A 25,865-nucleotide genomic window follows, 5' to 3' on the forward strand; every position below is an offset into this window, starting at 1 on the left:
TCAATCAAAGTGAGTCTGTTCCTGCTACTAGGCAAAGTTTATGATCGTTGTTTGTGAGCCTGGCGACCAAGGACCCTGTGCTAGAATCTGATGACTGGTGAGGTCGTGATGATGGATCAATCAATCGTGCATCGTACAATGACACACACGGGGACGTGTACAACCGCTCCGATGTGATCAAATAGTGTGTTTCCTATTGGTCTACAAACTTTCAGCCAATATTAATGTCTTGGGTTCTACTGCAGAAATATCCTACCCACACTACTGATCGCCGTTTCCTTTGAGAGGTGACATCAGATAGAATAAACCCATGAGGAAATTCCCCTTGCTGAGGTACATTCCGTCGGCGTCTACCGTGACCGACTACTTGTAATGTTTGATGCAGTATACCAAATGAGAGGCCGTTATCGTCTATGTGCATACCACATGCGCTAATGTGGCGTCGGCCTGTCATGACTGTGACAACCTTGAATTTCTAATGAAACCCTCACAGAATGACCCGATGGCCGACATTCTCACTGCAGCCATTGACGCTCCTTTACTCTCTGACTTTGCTCTGACTTTGGCAGAAACACTAGAGTGAATGGGTTTCAAATTTCAACGGCCGCGCAGTCTCCCCACCGTCCGAGCTACTCAGCCAGGCGTGACCGAAAGTCTGGCTCCCCATCTCACCCCTCACACCTGTCAACGTCTCTTGGGCCAGCCACTTGTGTCCTTCTCTCCCCCTGAGGTAGTCATAAAACTCCGACAACATTGGAGCCGGTACCTATAGACATCTACTAAGATCGTGGTAGTTCGTACTGCCATGACCCTATACGACCAACCGCCATCAAACTTCTTGTGTGGAAAGGTGTCCAGCGATATGTCGTCCCCTTTTGTCGATAGCAGTCAGGGACTCTTCAGACGTGGCCTATCATTAGTGGTCGGACATTGACCCTTGCGGGAGTGTGTAGTTAAAGTTGAACGATAAACGATAAACCGATAAACGACCATATTCATTATCCGACGACTGTTGTTCCGGAGGCCTTACATAACATTTGACTCGGGTGCTTTTAGTTCAATAGACGCTAATACCATCATACTAGGCATCGAGCGGGTGCCGTCGCAATTCGGATTTTAGATGCTATAAAACCATGACACCCATACGACGATTATTGATCATCATCCGAAATCGACTGCACTCGTCCACACATCGATCCTCAGGCTAGGTCACCATCTGTGATTATAGGCTGCTACTACTTTCCGGTGTAGCTCATTACTTTTCACAAACTCTCAGATCAGCGTTCCCCATCATGACATCATCTGAAACGCATCCAGGCGTGTACGATCTCATTGGCCTGGGGTTTGGCCCGGCAAATCTTTCTGTCGCTGGAGCACTACTGGAACAACCAAGAGAGGTAGGTCATTCCAATGCACCAGTACCATATGTGGAACTCATCGGCATCCTAGACCTGCCCGATATCTGTGAACAAATCCCTCTTTATCGAGCGACATCATGAATTCAAATGGCATCCGGGTATGCTTCTCCCAGGCACCCGTATGCAGATCAGGCAAGTGCAATTCAATGTCAACCGCATCTTGAAACTGAGAGAGAGGAACGCAAGTTTTTTGAAAGATTTGGCGACATTGAGGTCGCCACAATCTCCTATCACCTTCATTGCATACTTGCACTCCCAAAACCGTTTGGTGGACTTCATCAACAGGGGGTGCGTTAGCCCGACGCGGAAGGAATACTCAGATTACCTTTCCTACGTCGCACGATACGTGCAAGGTCAAGGCATCAATGTCGCGTATGGCGAGAATGTCATTGCAATCGAAGAAGGGGGTGAAGGTACCGTGCAGATCCATAGCAGGGTGCTCGCCACTGGAGAAACTAGAATTCGTCGTGCAAGTGAGCATCAATTCATTTCAATGGCTCTATGCAAAAATTGATTGGGGATTGTTTAGAGAATCTAATCATCTCGCCAGGAGGTTCACCATGGGTTCCGAGGTGTATTCAGAACATTTCACCCCATCCTCGCATCATTCATAGCTCTGCGTACTTATCTTCTGTAGAACCGATGTTGGCCACGATGTTGGCTACCCCTCGGCCACTCAAAATTGCGGTTGTCGGTGCTGGGCAGTCCGCAGTAGAAGTACTGCTCGACCTTCATTCACGGCTAACCAGCATGGGTAAGAGTGCCGGCCAAGTGCACAACCTCCACCTCATCATTCGTGGTGGTTCGTTGAATTCGAGCAATACCGGTCCCTTTGCGAACCAGGTATACAATCCGGAACATGTGGATGTTATGTACGGTTTGCCAAGCGATTCTCGAAGAAAAGTGATGGCAGAATACGAGGCCACGAATTACGGGGTTGTAAATCCGCTTACGCTTGATTCAGTGAGTTGCATGTCTTTTGCTGATTGATTACGATTCAAAAATGCGACAACAGCTTTACGAAGTCATGTACGACCAAAAAGTAGACGGCGACATCGCTAAACGCCGAGGAAATGCGCTCCCCATGACCAGTGCACATATCACCATCGTAACTTATAGTAACCTATCGTCAGCGGAGATCAGCACACATCCTTTGCAGGCCTCCGCAGAGATGAATACAGATACACTTTCGGTTCTTCTACAGAATACCCTCACACAAGATGTCTCCGAGATGACATACGATGCCATTGTCTGCGCTACTGGCTACGAGCGAAATTCGTGGCTGAACCTCTTGAGATCATCCAGCTTAGGCAAGCACTTCGGCTTGCGCGCTAGTTCAGACAAGACGCGCATCTCTGTGGAACGCGATTTTGGAGCGGCCACGAACGAGAAGAATGGCGATTTTGTCGTGACTACAAACGGAAAGAATGGCACGTTTAAAGCGGCCGCGAACGGAATAAATGGACATTCACAGACACCGGTCACGGGTACCAATGCAGAGAGGATACATATACCATATGCATCTATGGATACCAAAGTTTCCGGTACGCCACCTACTTTCCGCTGAGTAACTGAGAATCGTTCTCACCAGCATGACAGATACACTCTATGTATCGCGACGTTACAGACTTCTTCCACTACCAACGGCTAGTGATAAATTTATTCCAAAGATCTATTTGCAAGGTTGTGCAGAGGAAACGCATGGGTTGACAGAGACACTATTGAGTGTGATGGGGATTAGGGCAGGAGAGGTGGTGGAAGACTTGTGTTCGAATCATCAGAGAATCTGAGGACCTGCACTTTGCAGGACACTTGTTTGGGGTAACGGCCACCCTGATTTAGATATAGGACACTTTTGATTGGTGGCTCAGACCGCTGATGCAGGAGTTATGGCTAGAATATTTGCGAGTCGTGTTGAATATGTCAGAATTTTTATATGTAGCAGATTATAGATCCGCGAGACACATACTGGTGGACGCCATCATCCCATCGTTGACACGGCGTGACATGGCAGCCCTGGTGTGTCCAAAATACCTGAAGAGAGCATAGCTTCAGGGGCACGCTGCTTTTGGAAATGACTACAGTAATAGTCTGACGCTTCAATAAATTGGCTCGCACGCAACCCTCCCATGAGACTATCTTATCCTTGTTTATCTGAAGCTAACCACAGTGACCTTGCACTCGCACTCAGGATAGCCCGGCACTCTTCCTGTACCGCATGTGATTCTTGCCCTGGTTTGCGACCCCCAGCAAGCGTTGAGGTGGTTCTAGACGATGAAGTCCACCAAAAGTCTCTACTCGGCGATCTAACACAATACGGCTCGGACGAAGAGGATGGCCCCACATACCTCGAAACATGTATATGTGGCCACGATGTAGCAGACCACGGTAGTCAATTAGCCATCCTAGGACGAGATGAGTTTTCTCGCAGGGCACGTCTTGCAATCCGTATCGACGAACTTCTGCAAGTACGTCTTCTTCTACGTCATTATACACACGCTGACAACACGCGCACCGTGTCAGGAGGCAGACAGGCAGCTTGATTTCAACTACACAGACGAAGACATAGACTCCCTCAGGCAACAAATGAAGATGCCGGTCTCTATGGTTAGCATAGCGTCTCCTTCCATCCGTATGTCATTTACTTCGATCCTTCCTGCGACCGCCTCAAGTTTTTCAGAACAATCTTCTCCAGTTGATCGACCAATGTCCTCAGCTTCTTCCGTACTCAGTGACGAACCTCCACCTTCAAAACGTAGACGACTGTCCTCCTCTTCACTCAGCGATGCAGAAGGGGAGGATGACGATGAAGATGATGACGACGACAAACCTTTAGCCGCCCAAGTTGCAGATTCAAATGCAGCGGCCATTGGAACGGCCCCTAGGAAGACTCTGACGCAAAGAAGCGGAAAGAAGACCTCCAGTATGAAGTCAAAAGCGCAGACCGCCCCCACAGGAGAAAAAAGGCCAGAGAAGAATGGTGTTGTCAATGGTCGCAGCCAGGATCTTAAAGTCAAGGTCGAAGACAAGATGGACGAGGGTCAACTCACACGCCTTGCGACTGGAGTTACGGTAGACACGGGCCCAACATCCTCTTCTGCAGTGAGTGTTATCGTATTTCTCGCTTGACCGACTGCTCATGCTATTCAAGCCTACCCACAAGCCTGAAAAGGCTGCTTTCGTGGAGCTGCGCAAGGGCATTATTGAGATAACCGCAGTGGAGAACGACCGACAGCCGCGTTCCACAATTATTCTTACAGGTTTAAAGACCTTGTTCCAAACACAGTTGCCTATGATGCCGCGCGAGTACATTGCGCGTCTAGTCTATGACCATAACTCGAAAGCACTCGCGATCATCAAACGTGGCTATAAGGTCGTAGGTGGTATTTGCTACAGACCTTTCCCACATCGTGGTTTTGCGGAGATCGTCTTCTTCGCTACTGCATCGGTGGACCAAGTAAAGGTACGCAAAGGCCTCGTACATCATGTATGCGACTACGACTTCTATTGACAGGGCTACGGTGGCATGCTCATGGACAACTTCAAACAACACATCAAACGTACATACCCAGATGTGATGCACTTCCTCACCTACGCCGACAATTTTGCTGTAGTATTCTTCAAGAAGCAAGGCTTTTCGAAAGAGATCACACTTGATCGCTCTGTGTGGGCTGGGTACATCAAGGACTACGAGGGCGGGACGATCATGCAATGCACCATGTTGCGCAAGGTCAACTATCTTGAAAAAGTCAGCATCATCGCTCAGCAGCGGGAGGCAATTCTCACCAAGATCCGTGAGATGTCCAAGTCGCACATCGTGTATCAGGGTCTTCCGCAATTCCAAGAAGGTGCCGAGGAAGGACTCACGGTAGATCCTAAAGAAGTCCCAGGGCTAAGTACGTCATCGTTTCTTTAAGTGAACTGGCGCCTCCATTTTGTTGCAGGAGAAAGCGGTTGGACGCCTGGCATGGAACACAGGTGGGTCACCTTTCGTGATATGAGTCGGTCGTATGTAACTTCTTGCAGCACTCGTTCCGGGAAAAGCGCCGAGCATACACAAATGCAGCGCCTCCTGTCCGATCTCAAAGCCCATCCGTTAGCCTGGGCTTTCTTAAACCCAGTCAACGCCGATGAGGTCCCAGATTACTACGGTGTCATCAAGAGACCTATGGGTCTGTGCTGAACTTTCTGTGTCGTATATTTTGCATTGACATCTCCATTAGATTTCAGCACAATGGAGCACAAATTGGACACGAATCAGTACTCCTCACTGAAATTTTTTCTCGATGATGTTCAACTGGTGGTCGATAATTGCAAGCTGTACAACCCAGAAACATCGATATACCACAGGAATGCGGTGAAGCTTGAGAAATTCATGAGAGAGCAATGTCCAGAATATGCAAAGCGAGGGTCTTGAGGGACAGTTGTCTTGTCGTACTATCTTTATTAATCCACGTCTGTATTATTTACCAAGGATCACCATAGTATGTGTATCCTATACGTCTCTTTCCGCTCGCCCTTCGCTCGCCCTTCACTCCCCCTGTACCAACCCAGGTCACCTATTCAAAACTACGCCAGGAGAACGGGATAACCACATGGAGAATCAGCACGCGCTTCGTATCCAATGGGAAATTGGCCCCACAAAGTCATCCCGGATAGTCATCGCACATCGGGATCTGTACCGTTGACCTTGCAAAGTCAAGAACAGTCAAACATTGGAACAATCATAGACCACAAGGAGCCACCGGCGATGTACCACCCCACAGTGGATATACCCGTCACCAAAGTTTACAAATGATATGTTTGATGGATTCATCTGCCAGAATCAATTTTGAAGGAGAGATGGGCGTTGTGAAATGCTGGCCCGGGTGCCTGATGTGACTTCGTTCCGTCGGATGTGATCCATTCAACACACCGTGACATCGACAGTCACCTTGAAAAAGAAACTGGTCATTGCATGGACCACTCTCCGAAATTGACCAGTCTTCCTACGGCAGAAATCACAACATGTCAAGATTCGCACCTACAGGCTTGTACTAGGCCGCAGGATACTTACGACTGTGACCAAGCCAACGGCTGGTTGGAAATGCGAATTGTCAGTCGTTCCACACCTGCTGATAAACTTTGCTGGCAAGATACTATGTAGTATCACATATGTGCTGGCATCCATTCAGAGGTAAATTCAAGCAACTGTGATTCAAGAGCAAAATATGAAAGCCAGACGTCTTCCTACTATCGCCTTCAAAAATACCCGAGCCTATATCACGCGAGTCATAAAGGATGCGTTTCGCCTCTCCAATTGTCTTCGCCGTCATTACTGCCCTAGCATCATCAATCTCTGCCATGCCCGCAACCAGTGACACGGCTGACGAATGTATCCGTTTGTGCTACTTGGACGATCAATGCTCTAATCCAAATTGCGCTTATGAGTAGGTCGCGAGTCTAATAGATGCGTACGTATTAGCATTTTCCCAGAATTGGGAACATGACTTATCTACATACATGGCAGTGGTTTTTTATATGCATAGTGAGTCGTGTTTTTGCTCTCACATCGGTGGAGTATTATTATGGCCGTTGACGCTGATGCGTGAGTTACTAGTGATCTGTAGCATTTATCGACGCACATCAGGAAACAATCCATCAAGAAAAAATCGGGTCTCTTAGCGTCCCTTAATGTTCACTTATTCGAGCTAAAAGACGAACTTAGTATACTAGTAATTTAGAGAACTGGCAGAAAGTTTAAAAAAGGCCACTCGTGCTCTGTTTCTTCACTTTTATTATTATTATTCACTCATTTTCCACAACTTGTGAGGGATGAAAGTAGCATCTTATAAAGCACCACGCTGTCTATAAAAGTTGTAAAAATGGATGAAAATGCGTAGTGAAAGTCTAAAGAAAGATAAAGTCAATCAAAGTACGAGTCATGCAAAAGCCTTGAACATGTGAGTAGGACACGAAAACGATAGAAAGTGAAGTGATGGGAAAGCAAGAAAAATTACCGAAAAATAAGTAGCACTTTAGTTACATGCCATATATATAGCAACTGAGGTCACTATCTACATACTGCTATATAGCGCTATTACCAGGTACTACTGTAGTTACCGTAGTAGATTGTAGTTCATAGGAGTAATACTACTTGAAAAGGAAACTGGTCTCTGAATCCGAGATTGACCAGTCTTCCTACGGCAGAAATTACAACATGACGTTGGCAGAATACTTACGATTGTGACCCCAACAGCTGGTTGGAAATGCGAATGGTCCTGCCGATAAACTTTGCTGGCGCACCACATATGTGCTGGCATCCACTCAGAGGTAAATCCACGCAACTCTGATTCAAGAGCAAAGTATAAAAGCCAGCCGTCTTCCTACCATCGCCATTCAAACTTACCGATCCTATATCACACAAGTCACAAAGGATGCGTTTCCCCTCTTTAATCGTCTTCGCCGTCATCACTGCCCTAGCATCATCAATCTCTGCAACCAGCGACACGGCTGGCGATCTTTGTGTCCGTGGTTGCTTATGGGACGAAGATTGCGTTAATCCAAAGTGCTGGTATGATAGATGCGTGCGTATTAGCATTTTCCCGGAATTGAGAACATGACTTATCTGAATTTATGGCAGTGGTTTTTTTTATGCTTTGTGAGTCGTGTTTTTGGTCTCACATTGATGCAGTATGGCCGTTGACGCTGATGCTTGGGTTACTAGTGATTTGTAGCGTTTATCGACGCACATCAGGAAACAATCGGTTCACCTACAGTTCTTTGTATATTGGAATTAGCGTGAACATTTTGTGAAATATACTATCACCATGCCTTGTTCAAGCATACTATCCCTTCCACTGCGATCAGCAGCCTGGAAACTACCCGAGGGTAGAAAAACTAAGGTTGATGTCAGACAGAAGTAAACACGTATCTGCGCTTTTCGATACTCGTGCCACGAAGACATGGTGTTCTAAATGAAGAGGTCAAGCTCTCTTTCGTGACGAAGTGCGACTGCGATAGACTTGCAGCCGACAAACTAAGTACGTACCTGAACTCCAAAGCATATCCTACTAGCCAATTAATATCAGTGACATCTATTAGACAACAAGCTGTCCGATGACGACGACGACGAGAAGCAACGTTTTCGTTCTATTAAGTATGCGTTTCGTACGATTGGGTAATATAAGTTGCTGTTGTACAAGATGTTCACCAGACGGCGAATAGTATGAGGGACCGTCATCGTTGGCAACGAGCATAAAAGGAGGATCGGAAAATTAGCTGAAATGGCATATGCAACCAGGACATACGGCTCCCACCTATTTCCGACTCTCAACAAAGGTGCACATACAATAGCTAGCTGCTAGATAAAGCGAGGATGGATGCGCTCCAAAACACTCGCGTCTACGAATTTGATTCGACCACCATTATGCCAACGACCGACAACATCTAAGTTCTGCGCAGTGAGAGCGCAACTTGAAGTCACCCATCAGATGGCAGCGAGAAAAAGCAAAGACCGATTGAATGATATGTAAGACGCTGCAAAGAGTGGGCGACGACTCGGATCAGCATGGCTCGAGCTCGAAGGAGTGTGGATGCACTCACATCCTGTGAACAGTGAGCGACGATTTGGATCAGCATGCTCGAAGGAGGGTGGACGCACTCACATACTGCGAACAGTGCGCGACGACTCGTCAGCATATCTCGAGCCCGAGAGAGAATCGATACACTCACAACCTGCAAACAGTGGGCGACGACACATCTTGAGGTCGAAGGAGGAACAGGATCGTTGTAAAAACTGTGAAGACGGCGGTAAGTAAGAGTTTACCAAGATAAAAATGGTATTTACATTGTGTATTGTTGCTGGAGGTGATGGCGTATCTAAGTCGATATGTTTCTGCCTCTCCCCACCCAAATGAATAGAGGCTGAATATTGGGGAGCCTCAGATCAGCGTTGAGTTCGTTCTCGGGAGTATCCTGCCCTAGGCCGTTGCACCCGCATGCCTAATATTAGACATTCTGACTATATTTGGATGCCGGCGACTTCCGGACAAGGGTAACCGAGCCACGTCAGCGTCGTGCTCGCTGTCTGAGACAGCGAGCTCGTGTATCTTGCCATGGAGAGCATGGATTTGGAGCAGACCTTGACAGGTATGTAGTACAAAACATGTAAAGTCTTTAGGGTGGTTATACAGCTCAAATACTGTGTATATTACGCTACACATAATTAAATGTCTGAAGTCACCTGCAAAATGTCTTCAAGAATGCGAGCATGCTCTTCACTATCGACCTTTATATCCTCTTCTTCCTCGTGGTCCTCCTCCAAGTCATTTGCACCTTCCTGCGGCATCGAGAGACCATTATGAGTGAGTTTAGAGGGAATGCACAGAGTGGGGATACTTGCGCTGGAACCAGGTCCTTGTTCGATGCTTGTGCCTGGCATGATGCTCCCCGAAAAGCCTTCCAGCACGCTTATTTCCTGCAGGCGACGAATATGATGTCCAGCGAGCCTCGCACGAACCTTGCGATGCAAACCCACTCGATGAGCGAGCGCAGGGTTTAAGTTGATTTTCACACCCGAGTAAGTACTTGTTCTCATCGTGCAAGTATGTAGCTACTCATCTGATCTCCACATTGAGACACTGGATCTCCTCCTGCGCACGCCGCACGGTGCATCTTGAAGTAAGTATCCATGGTGAGGCGGCCTGTTGGAGTTGCCCAAGGACGCTGTGATACATCTTGACGTGCATCACGAAGGAGGTCGAAGTCAAGAGAAAGGCATAGTCGACTACCTCTTCCCATGTGAGGGATGGACATGGAGGAGAGAGTAAACGTGCGGCAGCATTGTAACGGTCAAGTGCTGTACGGAATCCATTGTCAATCAGTGTCCAGCTGTGTTAGCTTAAGAACTTAAATTTAAAGAAGTACAATTCAAATATCGGATGGGAAAATGAAGGAAAGGAATGGGGTTTGGGCATCAGAGATCGACTCGGAGCAAACTCGGAGAGTCATAGATTTTTACAAATTCGGTCAAAAATGAATTACATCGACGCACGACTATAAACAGTGTACCGGCAAAAAAACGGACCCTACTCGTTGAACGTCGAACAACTTTGCTTTCTCCGTATCGGGGATTTAACGCGTGGATGGTGCTGGACAACTACAAGGTCAAAGCCAAGTGGCAATAATGTACATCGAATCAAGAAACTCACGACACAATACCATTTGCAATCACTGAGGTGATTTCGATGAGTCGACGTTTCGCGTCTTTGGCCTTCACGAGACGCAGTGTTGCTACAATAATCTATACGAAAAACTTTCTTTCGAACCCGAAGAAAGGACTCCCTGAAATCCTTGCGGTCGGCAAGTAGGCATCGTCCCGGGTCAAACTGGCCAGTGCCGACACAGTCACGCGACATTGCCCTTCAGAGAATGAATGAGACAATAACGGAGCCTTTTTTAATGTACGGCGAAGTTTCCCGGTCTGCAAAAGTGGGTAGCCCATCATTACGCATGCTTGAGTCGATTTCAGCTCGCGCCTTCCCTTGGACTTCAGGAGAGTGTCATGACAAGCGATGTGTGCTGCTGGGGGAATGAAATTCAGTGATGACTTGAAACTTGATTTCGGTTGCTTTAGGGATGCCGAAACTCTGAGGGCACATATTGGATCCATTGGTGTTAACGTTACCTTAAAAGAGATGTTCCAAAAAAACTCGAACGACTTCCGTGAAATGTAGCCCTGGACTGGCTCGACAGTCATTGAACATTAAATGTGAAACAGTTTATAGAATTCGATTGCCATGATACATCACGGGAAGAAATCTTCAGCGACGTGCGAAACCTGCGCAACGTCTCAAAAATTTGAGAACTTGACTACTCACCGACCTTCGTCGCAGTTATTACTTATGCGTCGAATTTCGTGGCTCGACCGAAGTGACTCGGGTCGCTGTTTGCCGAAAGTTGTCGACGCGGGGTCTAAAATTTTGCTTTCGAAGGGGTTACAAGATAGTACTTACGATGACCGTGAATTGAATTGATTGTCACATCCATCGATCTACGCTGTTCAGCTTGTATTGTATTTTTCGCGAGCGCTACTGGTCCAAGTCCATGATCTACATTTCTTGTTGACATACATACCCTGTTTATTTTGGTTTGGATATCCGAGTCAGAATCCAAAACTCGAGTCACACCTTAAATCAAGATATCATCTTAAAAGAATCTCCTTCATCGCGTCAGGGCTACTCATACAGATCACACCATTGCTGAAGTCAAGATACTAGAATGTCATTCCCAAAACAAGACAGTGGGTAGTTTGGTCACTGCGCCCGTAGATCATGTTGCTCATCAGCGTCTTTCGAACTAGTAACCCAACCATTCAACTTCCCAAAGGAGGAGGAGAAGGTTATCGCCTACTGGCGCGAGATAGATGCTTTCCAGACAAGTTTGAAGCTATCCGAAGGCAAACCAGAATATGTCTTCTTCGACGGTCCTCCTTTCGCGACTGGTCTGCCTCACTATGGTCACCTTCTCGCGGGTACCATCAAGGTATGTGATCCCACTAATATCTGATCCTTATTGTTGGTCGATCTCCTAACGTCCGCTTCCTTGATCTAGGATATAGTCACTCGACATGCTCATGTAACAGGCCATCATGTCACGCGTCGATTTGGATGGGACACTCACGGTCTCCCCGTCGAGCATGAGATCGATAAGAGACTTGGAATCACTGGAAAGAAAGACGTTATGGCTATGGGAATCGACAAATACAATGCAGAATGTCGTGCCATCGTCATGCGTTACGCGTCAGAGTGGCGCATCACTGTCGAGCGCATGGGCCGATGGATTGACTTCGACAACGACTATAAAACGCTAAACACGCCTTTCATGGAAAGTGAATGGTGGGCATTCTCAGAACTCTGGAAAAAGGGCATGGTGTATCGTGGCCAGCGCGTCATGCCTTATTCTACGGGATGCACCACCCCACTTTCCAACTTCGAGGCAGGGCTAGATTACAAGGATGTAAACGATCCTGCAGTTACCATCGCATTCCCGCTAGTCGATGATCCTAGTACATCGCTTCTAGCATGGACGACTACGCCATGGACCCTCCCATCCAATCTAGCGCTGTGTGTTCACCCCGAACTCACTTACATCAAGATTCATGATGAAGAACACAACGCAAATTATATACTTTGTGATCAACTTCTTGGGACTCTCTACAAAGATCCAAAGAAAGCCAAATTCAAGAAGCTAGCATCTTACAAGGGTATCGAGATGAAGGGATGGAGATATGCACCACTCTTCGAGTATTTCACAGAACAGGTACATGAAATACCTTCCTTGTTTCGTACATTTTCTGACCGTCCTTCAGTATAAAGATCGCGCGTTTCGCGTCTTTGTGGATACGTATGTCACGGCGACGGACGGTACAGGTATCGTACAGCAAGCCCCGGCATTTGGTGAAGATGACGCTCGCGTTGCTATCGAAAATGGTGTCCTTGCTCCCGAAGAGATGCCTCCTTGCCCCTTAGACGATGGTGGTAAATTCATCAAGCCAGTCACCGATTTCGAGGGCATGTTCATCAAAGTTTGTCATTATTCATTGATTGAACTATTTGGCGGCTCACCGTTGGTTTGAAGGTTGCAGATAAAGAGATCATGAAGGTCTTGAAGGCGAAAGGTCGTGTCATCGTGCAATCGACCATCAAGCATTCCTATCCGTTCTGCTGGCGGTAAGGCCATTCCATTTGACAGGACATTGATCGGTATGTTGACTTCTTCCCAGATCAGGAACACCCTTAATCTATCGTGCCGTGCCCTCATGGTTCATCCGCGTACAACCTATCGTAGACCAGCTTGTTACTAACAACCTGAACACGCTATGGTGAGTGCACCGTCCGCTTCCCTGCAGACATTGATTCAATTATGTTCATCAGGGTGCCCCAAAATATCAAGGATGGTCGATTTGGAAACTGGCTAGCCAATGCGCGTGACTGGAATGTATCTAGAAACCGGTACTGGGGCACACCACTACCTCTGTGGGTCAGCGATGACTACGAAGAGGTCAGTATCAGCATTTTTCAGCATAGGTGTGAATTGATCAGAGTACAGGTTGTCTGCATCGGCTCCATCGCCGAACTCGAGGAGCTGACTGGTGTCACTGGCCTTACAGACATTCACCGCGAAAAAATTGATCATCTGACTATTCCTTCGAAGATGGGCAAGGGCGTCTTGAGGCGCGTGGAGGAAGTCTTCGACTGTTGGTTTGAATCTGGAAGGTAACTCGTCTCCCCTGTCCTGCAAACCATATTGAAACGTGATCATTGCAGCATGCCATATGCGTCAGCACATTACCCATTCGAAAATAGGGAGTCTTTCCTCAATAATTTCCCTGGTGACTTCGTGTCAGAGGGTATCGATCAGACTCGGGGTTGGTTCTACACATTGCTTATTCTCTCAACTCATCTCTTCGGTACTGCACCGTGGAAGAATTTAATTGTCACCGGTCTCGTGCTTGCCGCCGATGGAAAGAAGATGAGCAAAAGTCTTAGAAATTACCCCGACCCTCATATCATCTTTGACCAATACGGTGCGGACGCTACTAGGTCAGTGTCAACTCAGTGATATATGCTACTTTAAAGCTTACATTGTCCCAGAATGTTCCTGGTCAACTCTCCCATCGTGCGGGGTGAAAACTTGCGCTTCCGCGAGGAAGGTGTTCGGGATGTTATCTCTCGCGTCCTTCTTCCCTGGTTGAACTCCGTCCGATTCTTCGTTGGTCAAGTGACGCTTCTTGACAAAACTACTGGCGTGCAGTTCATGTACAACCCACACGCTCCTGTGTCAAACAACGTCATGGATCGATGGATCCTTGCTCGGTGTCAATCTCTTATCAAACTCGTGAAGGATGAGATGAAGGCTTACAGGCTCTACACCATCTTGCCGCGGCTCCTCGATCTTATCGACGAGCTGACGAACTGGTACATCCGGTTCAACCGACGGAGATTGAAGGGTGAGGATGGCAAAGAGGACACGATTGCCGCTCTCAACACGCTTTTCGAGACACTGTTCACCCTTTGCAGGACTATGGTGCGTGTTCTGCATAAATTACCATGACTGAACATGCTAATGCTTTGCCAGTCCTCGTACACGCCTTTCATGACGGAGAACCTATACCAAACTCTGCGCGAATATATCCCAGAGGATCCTTCCGTTCCTGATGCACGATCAGTTCACTTCCTGATGTTCCCCGACGTCAAGGAAGAGTACTTCGATGAGGTGATCGAGCGCCAGGTGAAGCGTATGCAAGCTGTGATTGATCTTACCCGGTATATCCGGGAGAAGCATAACTTATCCTTGAAGGTAAGCTTTATTCGCCGTCATGAGAATTACTTCAGCCAATCTATGACACACAGACGCCTCTCAGAGAACTCCTTATCTTCCATCCTGAGGAGCAGTACATCGCCGATGTACAGTCTCTGCAACGTTATATCCAATCAGAGCTTAACGTACGCGACGTGGTGTTTACCACCGATGAGGCCGCATGTGGCATTGGATACCGAGCTGTCGCAGATTGGGGTACGCTAGGCCGCAAACTGCGTAAGGATCTCGGACGCGTTAAAAATGCACTTCCCAACGTTTCCTCCGCTGATGTCAAGGGATACATCGACTCAGGGAAGCTCACAGTTGATGGCATCGAGCTAGTCACTGGTGACCTGACCGTACAACGCTACCTCGAGTTACCACCTACTTCTGAAGGCCAGTATGCAACCCATACCGATAATGACGTTGTGGTCAGACTGGATGTTCAAGTCCACCCTGAGCTGATGAGCGAATGGCTTGCACGAGAAGTCATCAACCGGGTGCAGAAGCTCCGGAAAAAAGCTGGCCTACAAGCCACTGATGATATGAACGTGTACTACTGCTTTGAGGAGGGTTCGGGGGCAGAGGTGCAAGACGCCCTCAAGGAGCACACAGAAGTCATCCAGAAGACCATCCGTAGCGTGCCTGCTGATGTGAAAACTAGAAATGGTGGGGAACTTGTGATCGAAGAGGAACAGGAAGTGGCAGACGTCAAGTTCACGCTGTCATTGATTCGGGCATAGTAAGTTCAAAGGGCTAGAAGTAGACAAGATTCAGGTGGCAGAATTTGTACATTACCTGCTGTGCAATTAGGTTAGCGAATGCGAAGACGCGAGTTTGAAGGGACAACAGACATGTTAGACAGGTGTGACAATACAGTGAGTTGCGGCTACAGATACAGTTTGAGGTTGTGTGGGTATAAACAGATAATTATTTCTTGGTGGATCCAAAGCCACCGAAGCCCATGAGCTTCGACATCTCATCGTCGCCGTCCATGACAGTGTCTTTAACAAGTGCAAGGCGAGCTTCCTCCTTTTGAGCTTGCTTCTGAGCCTTCTTCTCGGCTCGCCGAGCATCTTCTTTCGCCTTGACCTCTGCAAGCCGCTGATCAAAATCAAAAGCCTTGGCGGATGATGCCTCCTTTGTTTTTTCCCGTAGGTATGCTATTCGAGCGCGAACCTGTGCGAGGGTGGAGCGTTCCACACGGGTCGTCTGACCAAGTTTCCTGAGATCTATGGCTATGTTTAAAAACACCTACCACCGGCAATTATTGTGTTGACATACGTGCTTTGCTATTTATGTGATCCAAATAACCCGTACTGTCCCTGTAGTTTCGATTGCAAGTTTCACAGAAGAAACCAGGCTGCCCCGGCCCTCGTGCGCCGGGATTTTGCACAACCATGGTTTTCCCGAGATTCTTGTCCAGTTCAAGAGAGGCTTCTCGACGTTTCATGAGCTCTGTCGGCTTCGGGAGGTCTTCTTTAGGGCCCTTGCGCGGCTTCTTGCCTGCATAACGAAGTATTAGTACCCGACCTAAAAAGCAAGCTGTAATTATTGCGTACCTTGTTTCAGGCGCTCCTCATTTTCTTGCATTCTAATCCTTTCTTCCTCGTCCTTTTTCCGCGCCCGTTCAGCATATTCTTCCTTATCCCATTTCTTCCTGAAATCAGTGTCAGCAGCCTTGGTGCCATATGCGCCAACCTTCTCAGCCATGGCGGTTGGAGTAGAAGGTGTCAATGTCACGTGGTTACTGCAACGGAATATTTGCTTTTTGCACTGACCTCCGCAGTGTCAGCCAGTATCATTTGTTCTTTCCATGCTTTGTGACCCTAATCTATAGAATGGACTCGGGTGATGCAATTCCACTCTCTACCTCTTTCCCACTTCCGTTTCGTGTATTATTTTTGATCGGCTTGGGGATACTGGGATGGGCGACCAACCTCCATGGATTGCACCTACTTGGGATCGACGCAGGGGCAGCACTAGAGTTGCACCCTGGTCGTACCTTTTTGCCTACCAACTCCTCATCTTTACGACTATCTTCCTCTCAACGACTGTCTTATATGCCTGTATACCGTCTATTCGCAGGATATGCAGCTTGGTGTTTTGCTGGATGGTCTTTTTTCAGACTTGCCACTCACTCGAACACTATCCTGGTGGATACCTTCAAATATATCCCTGCCCTGAGCTCCTTGGGTGTGCTAACGACTCTCATATGCCCATTTGAGTTGTGCCAAAAACGCGAAAGAGATTTGTTCCTACAGTAAGAGTATTGTTTAATCCCTTCATGACAGTGCTGTAATAATTTCCAACAGGAGCGCTGCAAGATGTCTGTTTTCTTCGATGGATAGCCCAGTGTATTTTTCAGATGTAGTATTCGCAGACGTGTTCACCTCATTCGCAAAAGTCCTTGGCGACGTTTGGCTTTCTATTTGGATGTTGCTTCCAGGTGGAAGTCTTTTGTCTCCCCCACCCCTCGATGGCCTCTCTCAGTGGATACTTCCAATGATCATGAGGTATGCACCACCCCGTCGTTTGTGTAATTTTGTATTCACAGGAATCAGTCTACCGTATATCATTCGATTCCGCCAGTGCCTGATCGAGTACTGGTCTCCTGCCAACGCCAGTAAGCGACCCCTCTTCAATGCACTCAAATACGCATCTTCGTTCCCGGTGATATTTCTTTCTGCCGCACAAAGAATTGTGGTACTGGAGCTTGCAGAGGTGAAGGGTGAATTGGTCACACGGGAGTCATGGCATGGGGAACATCCGTTATTTCGCCTATGGTAAGGTTCATGAATTTGTTATCGCCAAGTGATCTGCTATGTCAATTATTTAGGCTTCTAGCCGCGGCCGTGAACTCGTTGTATTCCTTCTGGTGGGATCTAACTAATGATTGGGGCCTTAACCTTCTGAAACCGCGATCTGCGGAGTCACGCAGACCCCTTGTGCCCCCCTCTCTCCATTCGAAAGCTCCTTCTATTTCTGGGTCTTCCGACGCACATATTGTCACACAGTCTTACATCTCTTCCGGCCACCAAGTTGCTGGTGGCGCAATATACCGTCACCAGTCACATCCTTACGGGCTTCGACCAGTGCTCCTCTACCCACTTCTGGTATACCCCCTGGTTATGTTCTTCAACCTCGTGCTGCGTATGACATGGTCAATTAAACTATCAAGTCATCTGCATTCTCAGTCGGAAGGAAGTGCTCTTATGCTTTGGCTTGAGGTTGCGGAAGTCTTTCGACGATGGATGTGGGTCTTTATTCGGGTGGAATGGGAGGTTGCAAAGAATGCACATCACAAATCTCCGATCGTGTCAATCAGATCTGCACCAGAGGAGGTTGAGTTGATGCCATCAAACCGTTCTGATCCTATGGATGATGATTATGTGCTCGCATCACCCTCGGGATAACGATTTGCACTGTAGTGAGTAATCGGGTTCGCTAGTCAGGGTCCATAATAATGTGCTAACGGAGCGGTTCATAGTATACCATCCAGCAATTATTAATACATATTAATACATCAGGCCCCACTCGGCAATGCCATCAAACCGTTCTGATCCTATTGGTGAATGATTATGTGCTCGCATCAGAATGCTCAGGATAATGATTCGTATCATAGTGAGCAATCGGGTTCGCTAGATAGGTCCATAACAATATACTAACGGAACAGCTCATAGTATGGCACTCAGCGATTATTAGTAGATATCAATACATTAGGCCCCGCGTCTTCCACCGGTTACAATGCCAAAACTACGTCCGATCGAACCAACCACACGTTCCCATCAAAACACTAAATTTAACCGAACAAGCGTTGCTCCACAACAATATTTGATTATGATGATTAAGATTGTGCATCTGCTTGTCCTACCATGGAGTAGACTGAAGTCAGTATCTCTAGGTCACTTACCAGAAATGATAAAGAAAACTGGAGTCCTGCCGGGGTGCTCCGATGCTCGCGTAAATGATATCTGAACAAGATCCACGCGCGTGTGTGTCAGGTAAGCAGTATCCCACTTGATCGTGAGACGAGGCTGACTCCGTGGACCGTCTCAGGCCCATCTGCCAAATCTACTAAGTATTGTTGAACTCGGACGTCCGCCGTTGATGAGTGAAAAACGATTTCTTCCGATCCCGTCCGTATGAGATCTCCAATTGATACCGCTACCATGCGAGCGCCTTCTTCCGGAACGTGATATCATGGATGCTGATCTGAGGGTGGTATTATTTTTTGGTCGATGGATGTGACCGGGTGGGCACATGTGATCCCCAAGGGCGCCGATGGAATCTGCTACGTCGTTTACATCAATCAGAGGCTAAAACCGGAAGGGCCATGATGTGCACAGAGAGCGGTAGGCTCGCAGTGTCAGCTGATACATTTTTTTTCCTATTGCAGTAGGACCGCTTACACCCCGCACGCCCCCTATAAAGATCCTGGATTCTTGTCGACATTAAGACCATTCTCCACCCATTCTTCTAACTACACATCTCCTTTCAGTCCTCAGAAACTCAATCATGAAGGTACTGGTGAAGTCCCTGTCATCGATCACAAGATCTGACGCGCTTGCGCTTCTAGATCTTAGCTATCCTCTACAAGGGCGGTAATGCTGCTACAAGCGAACCCCGTCTCCTTGGTACTACGGAGAACCAGGTTCGTCTCATTGAGAATTCTAGATTATCTCCGAGAGGCTTACTCGAGCTTTTCATATAGCTCGGTATCCGCAAGTGGCTTGAGTCTCAAGGCCACGAGTACATCGTATGTGTCAAAGTTTCTCTTGGTATGCTTATGCAGTCACCTGATCTACTTATTTATGTAGGTTTCGGACTCAAAAGAGGGCCCTGACAGCGACTTCCAAAAGCACATCGTCGATGTACGTCCAATCCAATCCCCACTACTCGCATGTGCTTACTTTCCTTTTTAGGCTGAGATCCTGATCACAACTCCATTCCACCCCGGGTACCTCACTGCTGACTTGATCGCGAAGGTATGATGATCGCTGAGGTATATGAACAGTTCATTCATACTTTTGATAGGCCAAGAACCTCAAGCTCTGTGTCACCGCTGGTGTTGGCTCTGACCACGTCGATCTCAACGCCGCTGTCAAACATGGTATTCAGGTCCTGGAGGTCTCAGGATCCAACGTTGTCTCCGTCGCTGAGCACGTTATGATGTCTATCCTCCTCCTCGTCAGGAACTTTGTTCCAGCACACGAGGTATGATCACCCGCTGATGCGCGCTTCCCTCTGTTAATTGATTTTCATCATTAGATGATCGAGCGTGGAGACTGGATGGTCTCTGACATTGCTCGCAACGCCTTCGATCTCGAGGGCAAGGTCGTTGGCACCATTGGTGCTGGCCGTATCGGCTACCGTGTCCTCCAGCGTCTGCTTCCCTTCGACTGCAAGGAGCTCCTCTACTACGACTACGCTGCCCTGCCTGAAGGTTTGTATCACACTGTTCTCAATTTTATACAGCTTGATTCATGTATTATAGCTGCTTCTAAGGCCGTCAAAGCTCGTCGCGTCGAGGACCTCAAGGACTTCGTCTCGCAGTGTGATGTCATCACCGTCAACTGTCCTCTGCACGAGGGTACACTCAATCTCGTCAACGCTGAGCTTCTCAAACACTTCAAGAAGGGTGCATGGCTCGTTAACACCGCTCGTGGTGCTATCTGTGACAAGGACGCCGTAGCTGCTGCCCTTGCAAGTGGCCATCTGAACGGTTCGTAACCCACACCACCTAATATCTGTACATTAAGCTCACATGTCAACAGGTTACGCCGGTGATGTTTGGAACGTCCAGCCCGCACCCAAAGACCACGTCTTGCGCACGGCTAAGAACGTCCTTGGTGGTGGTAACGGCATGGTACCCCATTACTCTGGTACCACTCTCGATGCCCAGGCTCGTTACGCAAACGGCACCAAGAGCATCATCGAGAACTACCTCTCTGGCAAGGCCCAGGAGCCCCAAAACATCATCGTTGGTATTGGCAAGTACGAGACCAAGGCTTGTGAGTACCTGTCTAGACATATGTTGCTCGTTGGTCTTGTCTGACATGTTCTTGTAGACGGTCAACGTTGAACATTGCACTGCGAATGGGCCTACCTGAGGACTTTGCTAATATCTTCATGTATACAAAACTTATATGCACCCGTATGGCTATGTGAAGAAGAATGTACATTACTGATAATAGGAACAAATGATTGATACATATGAAATGCACACTCGTATAGCTTCAAGTTCAAAGAGTATCTCTTGCAGGAGAATGACTGGTATGTGGTACAGGGATACACACAACTCTAGTACTTAAGTAGTTTGGGCGGGATAGATTGATCATTTCAGGGGTCATGCAATGTGGTAGAACACAACTTGGAATTTCTACTCCCTGACTCTACGGAGTAGATTGGGTAAGAGAGGGTCAATGGAGTATCCCGGTATCAAGGTAAGCATAGAGCTCGCTGCAAAACAACTGTTTTATTTTATTTTTGTTTATGTATAGGATTATCAAATTATTTAAATTCTGTTGGAGTGGAAATCGTTGTGACTGAGTTTCAATAGTCTCTAGACTCTAGCTCTCCTTCTAACATGACTCCTCGTGTGATTCAAGCCCAAGGTCGTCAGCGACAGCAGATCATCGCAACTGTAGCTGTCCTGATTATCTGTCTTCAGTTCCAACTCGTCATTATGACATTATCTGAGGAGGAACAAAGCACCGATGCCGTCATGAACCTGCAAAATTCCATCGTCTGCCTGACGGACAGGCTTCAGGCATCAATTTCCAACACGGCAGAAGACACTCGGGTGGCGGATGAAAGGTTACAGGCCTTGACCTCCATGCAGGATGAGGAGGACCTTTCGCCAGCTGAAAAAATCACTCTTATAGATGTGTTCTTAAGGAGTCCAGCGGTATGCACCGCCTACTTGTGTGCCAGGGTTGAGATTCGTCTCCCCTATTTGCGATCTGTTCTTGTTCAGGCTGGCAGGGGGGATTTTGACGCGATTTAAATCATCGTTCATTGTATTCTCGCATCGTTCGTTGTTCTTGTCTCAAATCCTGTCATCTCGTTTGTTTTCTGGCTTGTTCTAGCATCATGTTACATAGTCGTCACTCAGGCTCTTCGTTTATCTTTAATCGTCGCATTCTTAAGCACAACCTTGCTCGGTGCATTGCAATATTTGTTGGACCAACCACATGTCCCATTCTATTCTTTGTAACTGACCCGAGACCCTATTGAGTCAAAGCAATATTCCGATTTTCATTTACGAAAAATCAAGGGACAAAAGTGAGATAAGCAACCAGTAGGACATACATGATATAATAGTCAACCATGCTGCGTGACTTTTTGCTATTGGAAAGATTGTTCTTGCAAACAGCTTGCCACACATCGAGTCGATCGACAGTGAACTTGAAGAGGAAAACTGGTCATTTCATTGGCTACTCTCCAGTCTTCCTACGGCAAGTCAACAGCTGGTTGGAAATACGAATGGTCAGTGGTTCCATACCTGCCGATGAACTTTGCTGGCAATATGCTGGCATTATATATGTGCCATCTAGTAAATCCACGCAACTGTGATTCAAGAGCAAAATATAAAAGCCAGCCATATTCCTACTATCGCCTTCAAAATTACCTGATCCACAAGTCACAAGGGATGCGTTTCGCCTCTCCAATGGTCTTCGCCGTCATTACTGCCCTAGCATCATCAATCTTTGCAACCAGTGACATGGCTGACACTTTTTGTCTCCTTGCTTGCATCAGGACCACGCAATGCGTTAAGCATGGATGTAGTTTTCATAGATGCGTGCGTATTAGCATTTTCCCGGAATTAAGAACATGACTTATTTGACTACATACTATATTGCAGATGTTTTTCATATGCGTGGTCAGTCGTGTTTTGCTCTCAATCGGTGCAGTATGGCCGTTGACGCTGATGCGTGAGTTACTAGTGATCTGTAGCGTTTATCGACGCACATCAGGAAACAATCGGTTTACCTACAGTTCTTTGTGTATTGGAATTAGCGTGAACATTTTAGGAAATATACTATCACCAGCCTGGAAACTACCCGAGGGTAGAACACTACGTTGAAGTCAGAAGTAAATGTGTATGTGCGCTTTTCGATACTCGTGCCACGCGAAGAACTAGAAATCTCATCTGTATCATAAGCTTCATAACCATGGTCAGCCTGCGGATCGAAGAAGACCTGAAAGAAAGCGTACTTCGTTGTGGGTCCTGGGATCAAGGATGGGAGTTAAAGACTAGATGTCCGTGAAGCTTTCCGAGTCGGTGTCTCGTGGAGAAGCTGTTCTCGCTGGCGATGAATAGTTTCTTGAACTTGTTCTGTTTATTTTTTTGCGAGATATATATATCGAGTGCAAATATATGAAACAGAAACTATTGTATGGTCGAAAAGTGTTGGGCACGCTCTCAGGCTGGAAATCGTAGGGATCATGTCTGCGGCAGCGCGGCCTGCCACAATGCCAATAGGTACGCGCGAAAGTGGTGAGCTGTCCAATTCCAATGCCATAGGCTTCCTTACATAGCCGAGATGGGAGGAAGACGCACCAATGGTTTCAGGGCGGTTTTCCGAGTCGTCCGACAGAAACAATCTCTCACTAGCAGCCTGAGGGTAAACGCTACTACCGTCCAGGGCTCCAAGCTTAATATAGGCGACGACGACCAGGTTTTGCGAGTGGGGAGCTGAACGTAACGTTCCTGGGAGCCCGTTGCGCTGGAATTATTGTTGTGAGGCAATTGTGAGGGCTTTGGAAGTGATGGAAAGATTCGGCCGTGTCTTCAGGTTCGTGAGAATTCCACAAGATGTACCCGCCAGCAACAAGTCGTTTCAAAGGTACTAGTCCTATTCCTACATATGGGGATCATTTCGAAAGAGTGAATGTCAACCTTGAACTATGACTATGCGTGAGCTCTGTCTCTCGAAAGTTGCAGGCGCTTAGAACCAAGAATGCCTATTGTACGTGTTGGGACCAGGGAGTAACCGTTGTCCACTCAGTCAACGATGTACTGAAGCTCGGAGGAGGACATGTACGTCTGGCGAGGGGCCTTACATACCTGCAAGAGGATCGCCAGACTAAAAGTCTATCTAGGACGTCACAGGGCCAAAGGGACGGGTAGTATGTTTCACGTGCAGACTTCGCATCTTGAAGTTACGAAGAACCATCAGCTGAGTTGTCGGCGTGGCCACAGATATCGAAAGACTGTAATATAGCATAACATCATAACAGATTGAACGGCACGTCAGTTAATTTGCGAAACAAGGGGCTGTCAGTTTCGTCTGATGCAATAAGAGCAAGGTTGGGGTGGGAGGGTGTCATGTATCAAGATTTAGCCATCGATATATCAAGCCTCTTGAAACGTTCAACTGCAAATATTAATGCATGGGACTGGACTAGTGAGCTTAGCGAGGAACCAATGTACGGTCTGGTGAAGAGTCAAAGCAAGTCAAAGCAACCACAAAGACAAAGAAAAGTGCGCCAGTTCATTCCGACCACTCAAAATCGGTTTGCGGCGATATCCAGACGCTTTGATCTTGAACACAAAGGATCATCATCATTCCTTTCTCTAGTGATCTCATCACAGAAATCTACAAAGGGACGTAGACGTTCGGTACTAGTAAGTGAACAATTTCCGATGCCTGATAAGCACGCTCTGGATCTTCGCCTTTGACGCTCACCCACAATATTTAAGATGCAAATTCTATCCACGAATTCCTTCGTCGTGGCGTGCCGGTACACCAGTCACTTTTCTCCTCTTTCCTAGTAGTCGTGGAAGGATCGCACATCCGATGCTAGAGTTCGTGGTGAATCAAAAGGTTTTTCTCCCATCGAGGACTTGACTTACTGCTGAATCGCATCACCTCGTACTCATCTTCGTCTGACTCTTCACCGCTCGCGTCAAACGAGGAGGTGGATGGCGCGTGCCATTCTGCCTTCGACAAAAGAAACCGGTCTCTTCTCCTGGTAAGTTCTTTATCGGCCTACATGATTTAGTTAGTTACTCATTCTATTCGTTGAGAAATTAGCTCACCTCTATCTTGCGGATGCCGGGGCACTTTCCCCTGTGCTTCAGCCATAGTCCGGGATAGTACCTGGAGCGTTGGTCAATGGTGATGGCCCTGTGACATCCGCGGCACGTGACGGATGTCGGTTGTACTCGTCGTCCTCGAGCTCTTGTTTTCTTTCGTCCTCCTTTTTTCTCCGCTTTCGACCGCCCGCAATGCTCCTAGGAGCGAGCTGCGCAGGGCTTAGCGCCTGCTGTGCCTCGCGCGTATTGGAGCGGGGAGGTGCATGGTTGAGTCCATAAAGCCCGCCCTTGCAGACCAGCGAGTGATCGCTGATCAGGCAACTGACCGTGGGCCAGTTGGTGCCGACACCGTAAACGAAAACGGTCGGACATCCGGCCCTGCCACAAGGTAGCATGTGGGTTTGGGCGGTCGTTTCGTTTATGGTGTGGTGTCGACTGGCGACGCAGTCGTTGTTTGTTGATTGCATGGCGGCTGAGGCACTGGGGGTTGATTGTTGCATTTGTTATACTGGGGGAAGTGCCCTTTCGTATGTATGTGGGGAATTTGTTGGAGTGGCGCGAAGTTTTTCTTTTGAGGCTGCCTCGGAGTTGTATTGTTCATCATCAAATACACGTGGTGTTTTTTCATTCCGATTTCTGTCCCTTGAGGGTACTGGGTGCTGAACACTACTAACTATTTTAAAGGGTTCTTCTGTAACACTGGACTCGCAAATGCCCCAGGATGAAGATATCCTCTTGATCTGACAGACGTTTTCGTACGCATTTACGCTGTAAGGCACACATGGTTTTCCAGGGCGGACATTCACACTTGTGAAACAGGCTAATGCTAATTCTCTTGTCACTCTTCTAGATGAGTGGTCCGTTCGAAGGTTCTCCAAGCTGTAGGGTACATCTTCTCATCGTGAAAGTGAACACGGATCGTTCCAGAAAAACACATCGGCACAGAAGCACTCTCCGCCGCCAGGACGCTCCTCGATTTTCCCACATGTTGAAAACTTCTTCTTTAGGCCTACAATGATAGGTGAAAACACTTGGTCATGATAGCAGGCGCTCAATTGTCA

At 47.6% G+C, this 25,865-nt stretch overlaps 10 protein-coding genes across 10 annotated transcripts; 7 read left to right on the forward strand and 3 right to left on the reverse strand.

The window, feature by feature from the left end:
- The first annotated feature begins 873 nt into the window (after window positions 1-873).
- EDB93DRAFT_172804 (L-lysine 6-monooxygenase (NADPH-requiring)-domain-containing protein) lies at window positions 874-3,378 on the forward strand. Its single transcript, XM_041455585.1, has 6 exons — window positions 874-1,397; window positions 1,450-1,550; window positions 1,605-1,891; window positions 1,948-2,381; window positions 2,434-2,962; window positions 3,018-3,378. Exons 1-6 carry the CDS (start codon window positions 1,293-1,295, stop codon window positions 3,206-3,208), a joined length of 1,647 nt encoding a protein of 548 aa, XP_041301296.1. The 5' UTR covers window positions 874-1,292; the 3' UTR covers window positions 3,209-3,378.
- Window positions 3,379-3,541: 163 nt separating this feature from the next.
- On the forward strand, window positions 3,542-6,280 carry EDB93DRAFT_1184700 (uncharacterized protein). Its single transcript, XM_041450776.1, has 7 exons — window positions 3,542-3,886; window positions 3,942-4,520; window positions 4,570-4,881; window positions 4,933-5,314; window positions 5,363-5,396; window positions 5,445-5,590; window positions 5,642-6,280. Exons 1-7 carry the CDS (start codon window positions 3,548-3,550, stop codon window positions 5,833-5,835), a joined length of 1,986 nt encoding a protein of 661 aa, XP_041301297.1. The 5' UTR covers window positions 3,542-3,547; the 3' UTR covers window positions 5,836-6,280.
- A 1,527-nt stretch (window positions 6,281-7,807) lies between these two features.
- Window positions 7,808-8,172, forward strand: EDB93DRAFT_1184705 (uncharacterized protein). The gene is made up of 2 exons (XM_041450777.1): window positions 7,808-7,984; window positions 8,041-8,172. The coding sequence occupies exons 1-2, from the start codon at window positions 7,835-7,837 to the stop codon at window positions 8,101-8,103; spliced, it is 213 nt and encodes a 70-aa protein (XP_041301298.1). The 5' UTR covers window positions 7,808-7,834; the 3' UTR covers window positions 8,104-8,172.
- A 1,452-nt stretch (window positions 8,173-9,624) lies between these two features.
- EDB93DRAFT_1256711 (uncharacterized protein) lies at window positions 9,625-10,214 on the reverse strand (the record flags this gene model as incomplete). The annotated part of the gene is made up of 2 exons (XM_041453996.1): window positions 9,625-9,985; window positions 10,060-10,214. 2 exons carry the CDS (start codon window positions 10,212-10,214, stop codon window positions 9,625-9,627), a joined length of 516 nt encoding a protein of 171 aa, XP_041301299.1.
- Window positions 10,215-11,678: 1,464 nt separating this feature from the next.
- Window positions 11,679-15,559, forward strand: EDB93DRAFT_1268473 (tRNA synthetases class I-domain-containing protein; the record flags this gene model as incomplete). The annotated part of the gene is made up of 12 exons (XM_041454288.1): window positions 11,679-11,700; window positions 11,761-11,942; window positions 12,012-12,719; window positions 12,769-12,984; window positions 13,038-13,129; window positions 13,183-13,281; window positions 13,334-13,460; window positions 13,509-13,675; window positions 13,727-14,002; window positions 14,054-14,486; window positions 14,538-14,759; window positions 14,813-15,559. 12 exons carry the CDS (start codon window positions 11,679-11,681, stop codon window positions 15,500-15,502), a joined length of 3,234 nt encoding a protein of 1,077 aa, XP_041301300.1. The 3' UTR covers window positions 15,503-15,559.
- Window positions 15,560-15,614: 55 nt separating this feature from the next.
- Window positions 15,615-16,492, reverse strand: EDB93DRAFT_1184724 (uncharacterized protein). Its single transcript, XM_041450778.1, has 3 exons — window positions 16,322-16,492; window positions 16,044-16,265; window positions 15,615-15,991 (listed from the first exon to the last, which is right to left on the reverse strand). Exons 1-3 carry the CDS (start codon window positions 16,470-16,472, stop codon window positions 15,690-15,692), a joined length of 675 nt encoding a protein of 224 aa, XP_041301301.1. The 5' UTR covers window positions 16,473-16,492; the 3' UTR covers window positions 15,615-15,689.
- Window positions 16,493-16,600: 108 nt separating this feature from the next.
- Window positions 16,601-18,175, forward strand: EDB93DRAFT_1096067 (EXS family-domain-containing protein; the record flags this gene model as incomplete). The annotated part of the gene is made up of 4 exons (XM_041446756.1): window positions 16,601-17,022; window positions 17,075-17,275; window positions 17,324-17,545; window positions 17,599-18,175. The coding sequence occupies 4 exons, from the start codon at window positions 16,601-16,603 to the stop codon at window positions 18,173-18,175; spliced, it is 1,422 nt and encodes a 473-aa protein (XP_041301302.1).
- Window positions 18,176-19,151: 976 nt separating this feature from the next.
- On the forward strand, window positions 19,152-20,973 carry EDB93DRAFT_173030 (uncharacterized protein). The gene is made up of 10 exons (XM_041455586.1): window positions 19,152-19,283; window positions 19,339-19,413; window positions 19,474-19,518; window positions 19,580-19,633; window positions 19,685-19,747; window positions 19,797-19,976; window positions 20,031-20,205; window positions 20,257-20,484; window positions 20,537-20,773; window positions 20,831-20,973. Exons 1-10 carry the CDS (start codon window positions 19,278-19,280, stop codon window positions 20,842-20,844), a joined length of 1,077 nt encoding a protein of 358 aa, XP_041301303.1. The 5' UTR covers window positions 19,152-19,277; the 3' UTR covers window positions 20,845-20,973.
- A 1,514-nt stretch (window positions 20,974-22,487) lies between these two features.
- On the forward strand, window positions 22,488-23,037 carry EDB93DRAFT_1184736 (uncharacterized protein). Its single transcript, XM_041450779.1, has 3 exons — window positions 22,488-22,510; window positions 22,617-22,926; window positions 22,980-23,037. The coding sequence occupies exon 2, from the start codon at window positions 22,627-22,629 to the stop codon at window positions 22,846-22,848; it is 222 nt and encodes a 73-aa protein (XP_041301304.1). The 5' UTR covers window positions 22,488-22,510; window positions 22,617-22,626; the 3' UTR covers window positions 22,849-22,926; window positions 22,980-23,037.
- Window positions 23,038-24,109: 1,072 nt separating this feature from the next.
- Window positions 24,110-25,405, reverse strand: EDB93DRAFT_1184745 (uncharacterized protein; the record flags this gene model as incomplete). The annotated part of the gene is made up of 5 exons (XM_041450780.1): window positions 24,110-24,568; window positions 24,622-24,757; window positions 24,808-24,895; window positions 24,934-25,284; window positions 25,386-25,405. 5 exons carry the CDS (start codon window positions 25,403-25,405, stop codon window positions 24,537-24,539), a joined length of 627 nt encoding a protein of 208 aa, XP_041301305.1. The 3' UTR covers window positions 24,110-24,536.
- Window positions 25,406-25,865: the final 460 nt, after the last annotated feature.

Source organism: Suillus bovinus (genome assembly GCF_016758785.1).
Source record: "Suillus bovinus strain UH-Sbo-P2 chromosome Unknown EDB93scaffold_134, whole genome shotgun sequence".
NCBI classification, from domain to species: Eukaryota; Fungi; Basidiomycota; class Agaricomycetes; order Boletales; family Suillaceae; genus Suillus; species Suillus bovinus.

Coding starts and splice junctions, on each gene's coding strand:
- EDB93DRAFT_172804 (XM_041455585.1), top strand. CDS start 1,293: ATGACATCATCTGAAACGCATCCAGGCGTGTACGATCTCATTGGCCTG. Junction 1,398..1,449: donor TACTGGAACAACCAAGAGAG/GTAGGTCATTCC, acceptor TCGGCATCCTAG/ACCTGCCCGATATCTGTGAA. Junction 1,892..1,947: donor AACTAGAATTCGTCGTGCAA/GTGAGCATCAAT, acceptor GGGATTGTTTAG/AGAATCTAATCATCTCGCCA.
- EDB93DRAFT_1184700 (XM_041450776.1), top strand. CDS start 3,548: ATGAGACTATCTTATCCTTGTTTATCTGAAGCTAACCACAGTGACCTT. Junction 4,882..4,932: donor CATCGGTGGACCAAGTAAAG/GTACGCAAAGGC, acceptor TTCTATTGACAG/GGCTACGGTGGCATGCTCAT. Junction 5,591..5,641: donor TGTCATCAAGAGACCTATGG/GTCTGTGCTGAA, acceptor CATCTCCATTAG/ATTTCAGCACAATGGAGCAC.
- EDB93DRAFT_1184705 (XM_041450777.1), top strand. CDS start 7,835: ATGCGTTTCCCCTCTTTAATCGTCTTCGCCGTCATCACTGCCCTAGCA. Junction 7,985..8,040: donor AGTGCTGGTATGATAGATGC/GTGCGTATTAGC, acceptor AATTTATGGCAG/TGGTTTTTTTTATGCTTTGT.
- EDB93DRAFT_1184724 (XM_041450778.1), bottom strand. CDS start 16,472: ATGGCTGAGAAGGTTGGCGCATATGGCACCAAGGCTGCTGACACTGAT. Junction 16,266..16,321: donor TGAGGAGCGCCTGAAACAAG/GTACGCAATAAT, acceptor TTCGTTATGCAG/GCAAGAAGCCGCGCAAGGGC. Junction 15,992..16,043: donor TCACATAAATAGCAAAGCAC/GTATGTCAACAC, acceptor ACATAGCCATAG/ATCTCAGGAAACTTGGTCAG.
- EDB93DRAFT_173030 (XM_041455586.1), top strand. Junction 19,414..19,473: donor TTGGTACTACGGAGAACCAG/GTTCGTCTCATT, acceptor CTTTTCATATAG/CTCGGTATCCGCAAGTGGCT. Junction 19,977..20,030: donor ACTTTGTTCCAGCACACGAG/GTATGATCACCC, acceptor TTTCATCATTAG/ATGATCGAGCGTGGAGACTG.
- EDB93DRAFT_1184736 (XM_041450779.1), top strand. CDS start 22,627: ATGTTTTTCATATGCGTGGTCAGTCGTGTTTTGCTCTCAATCGGTGCA.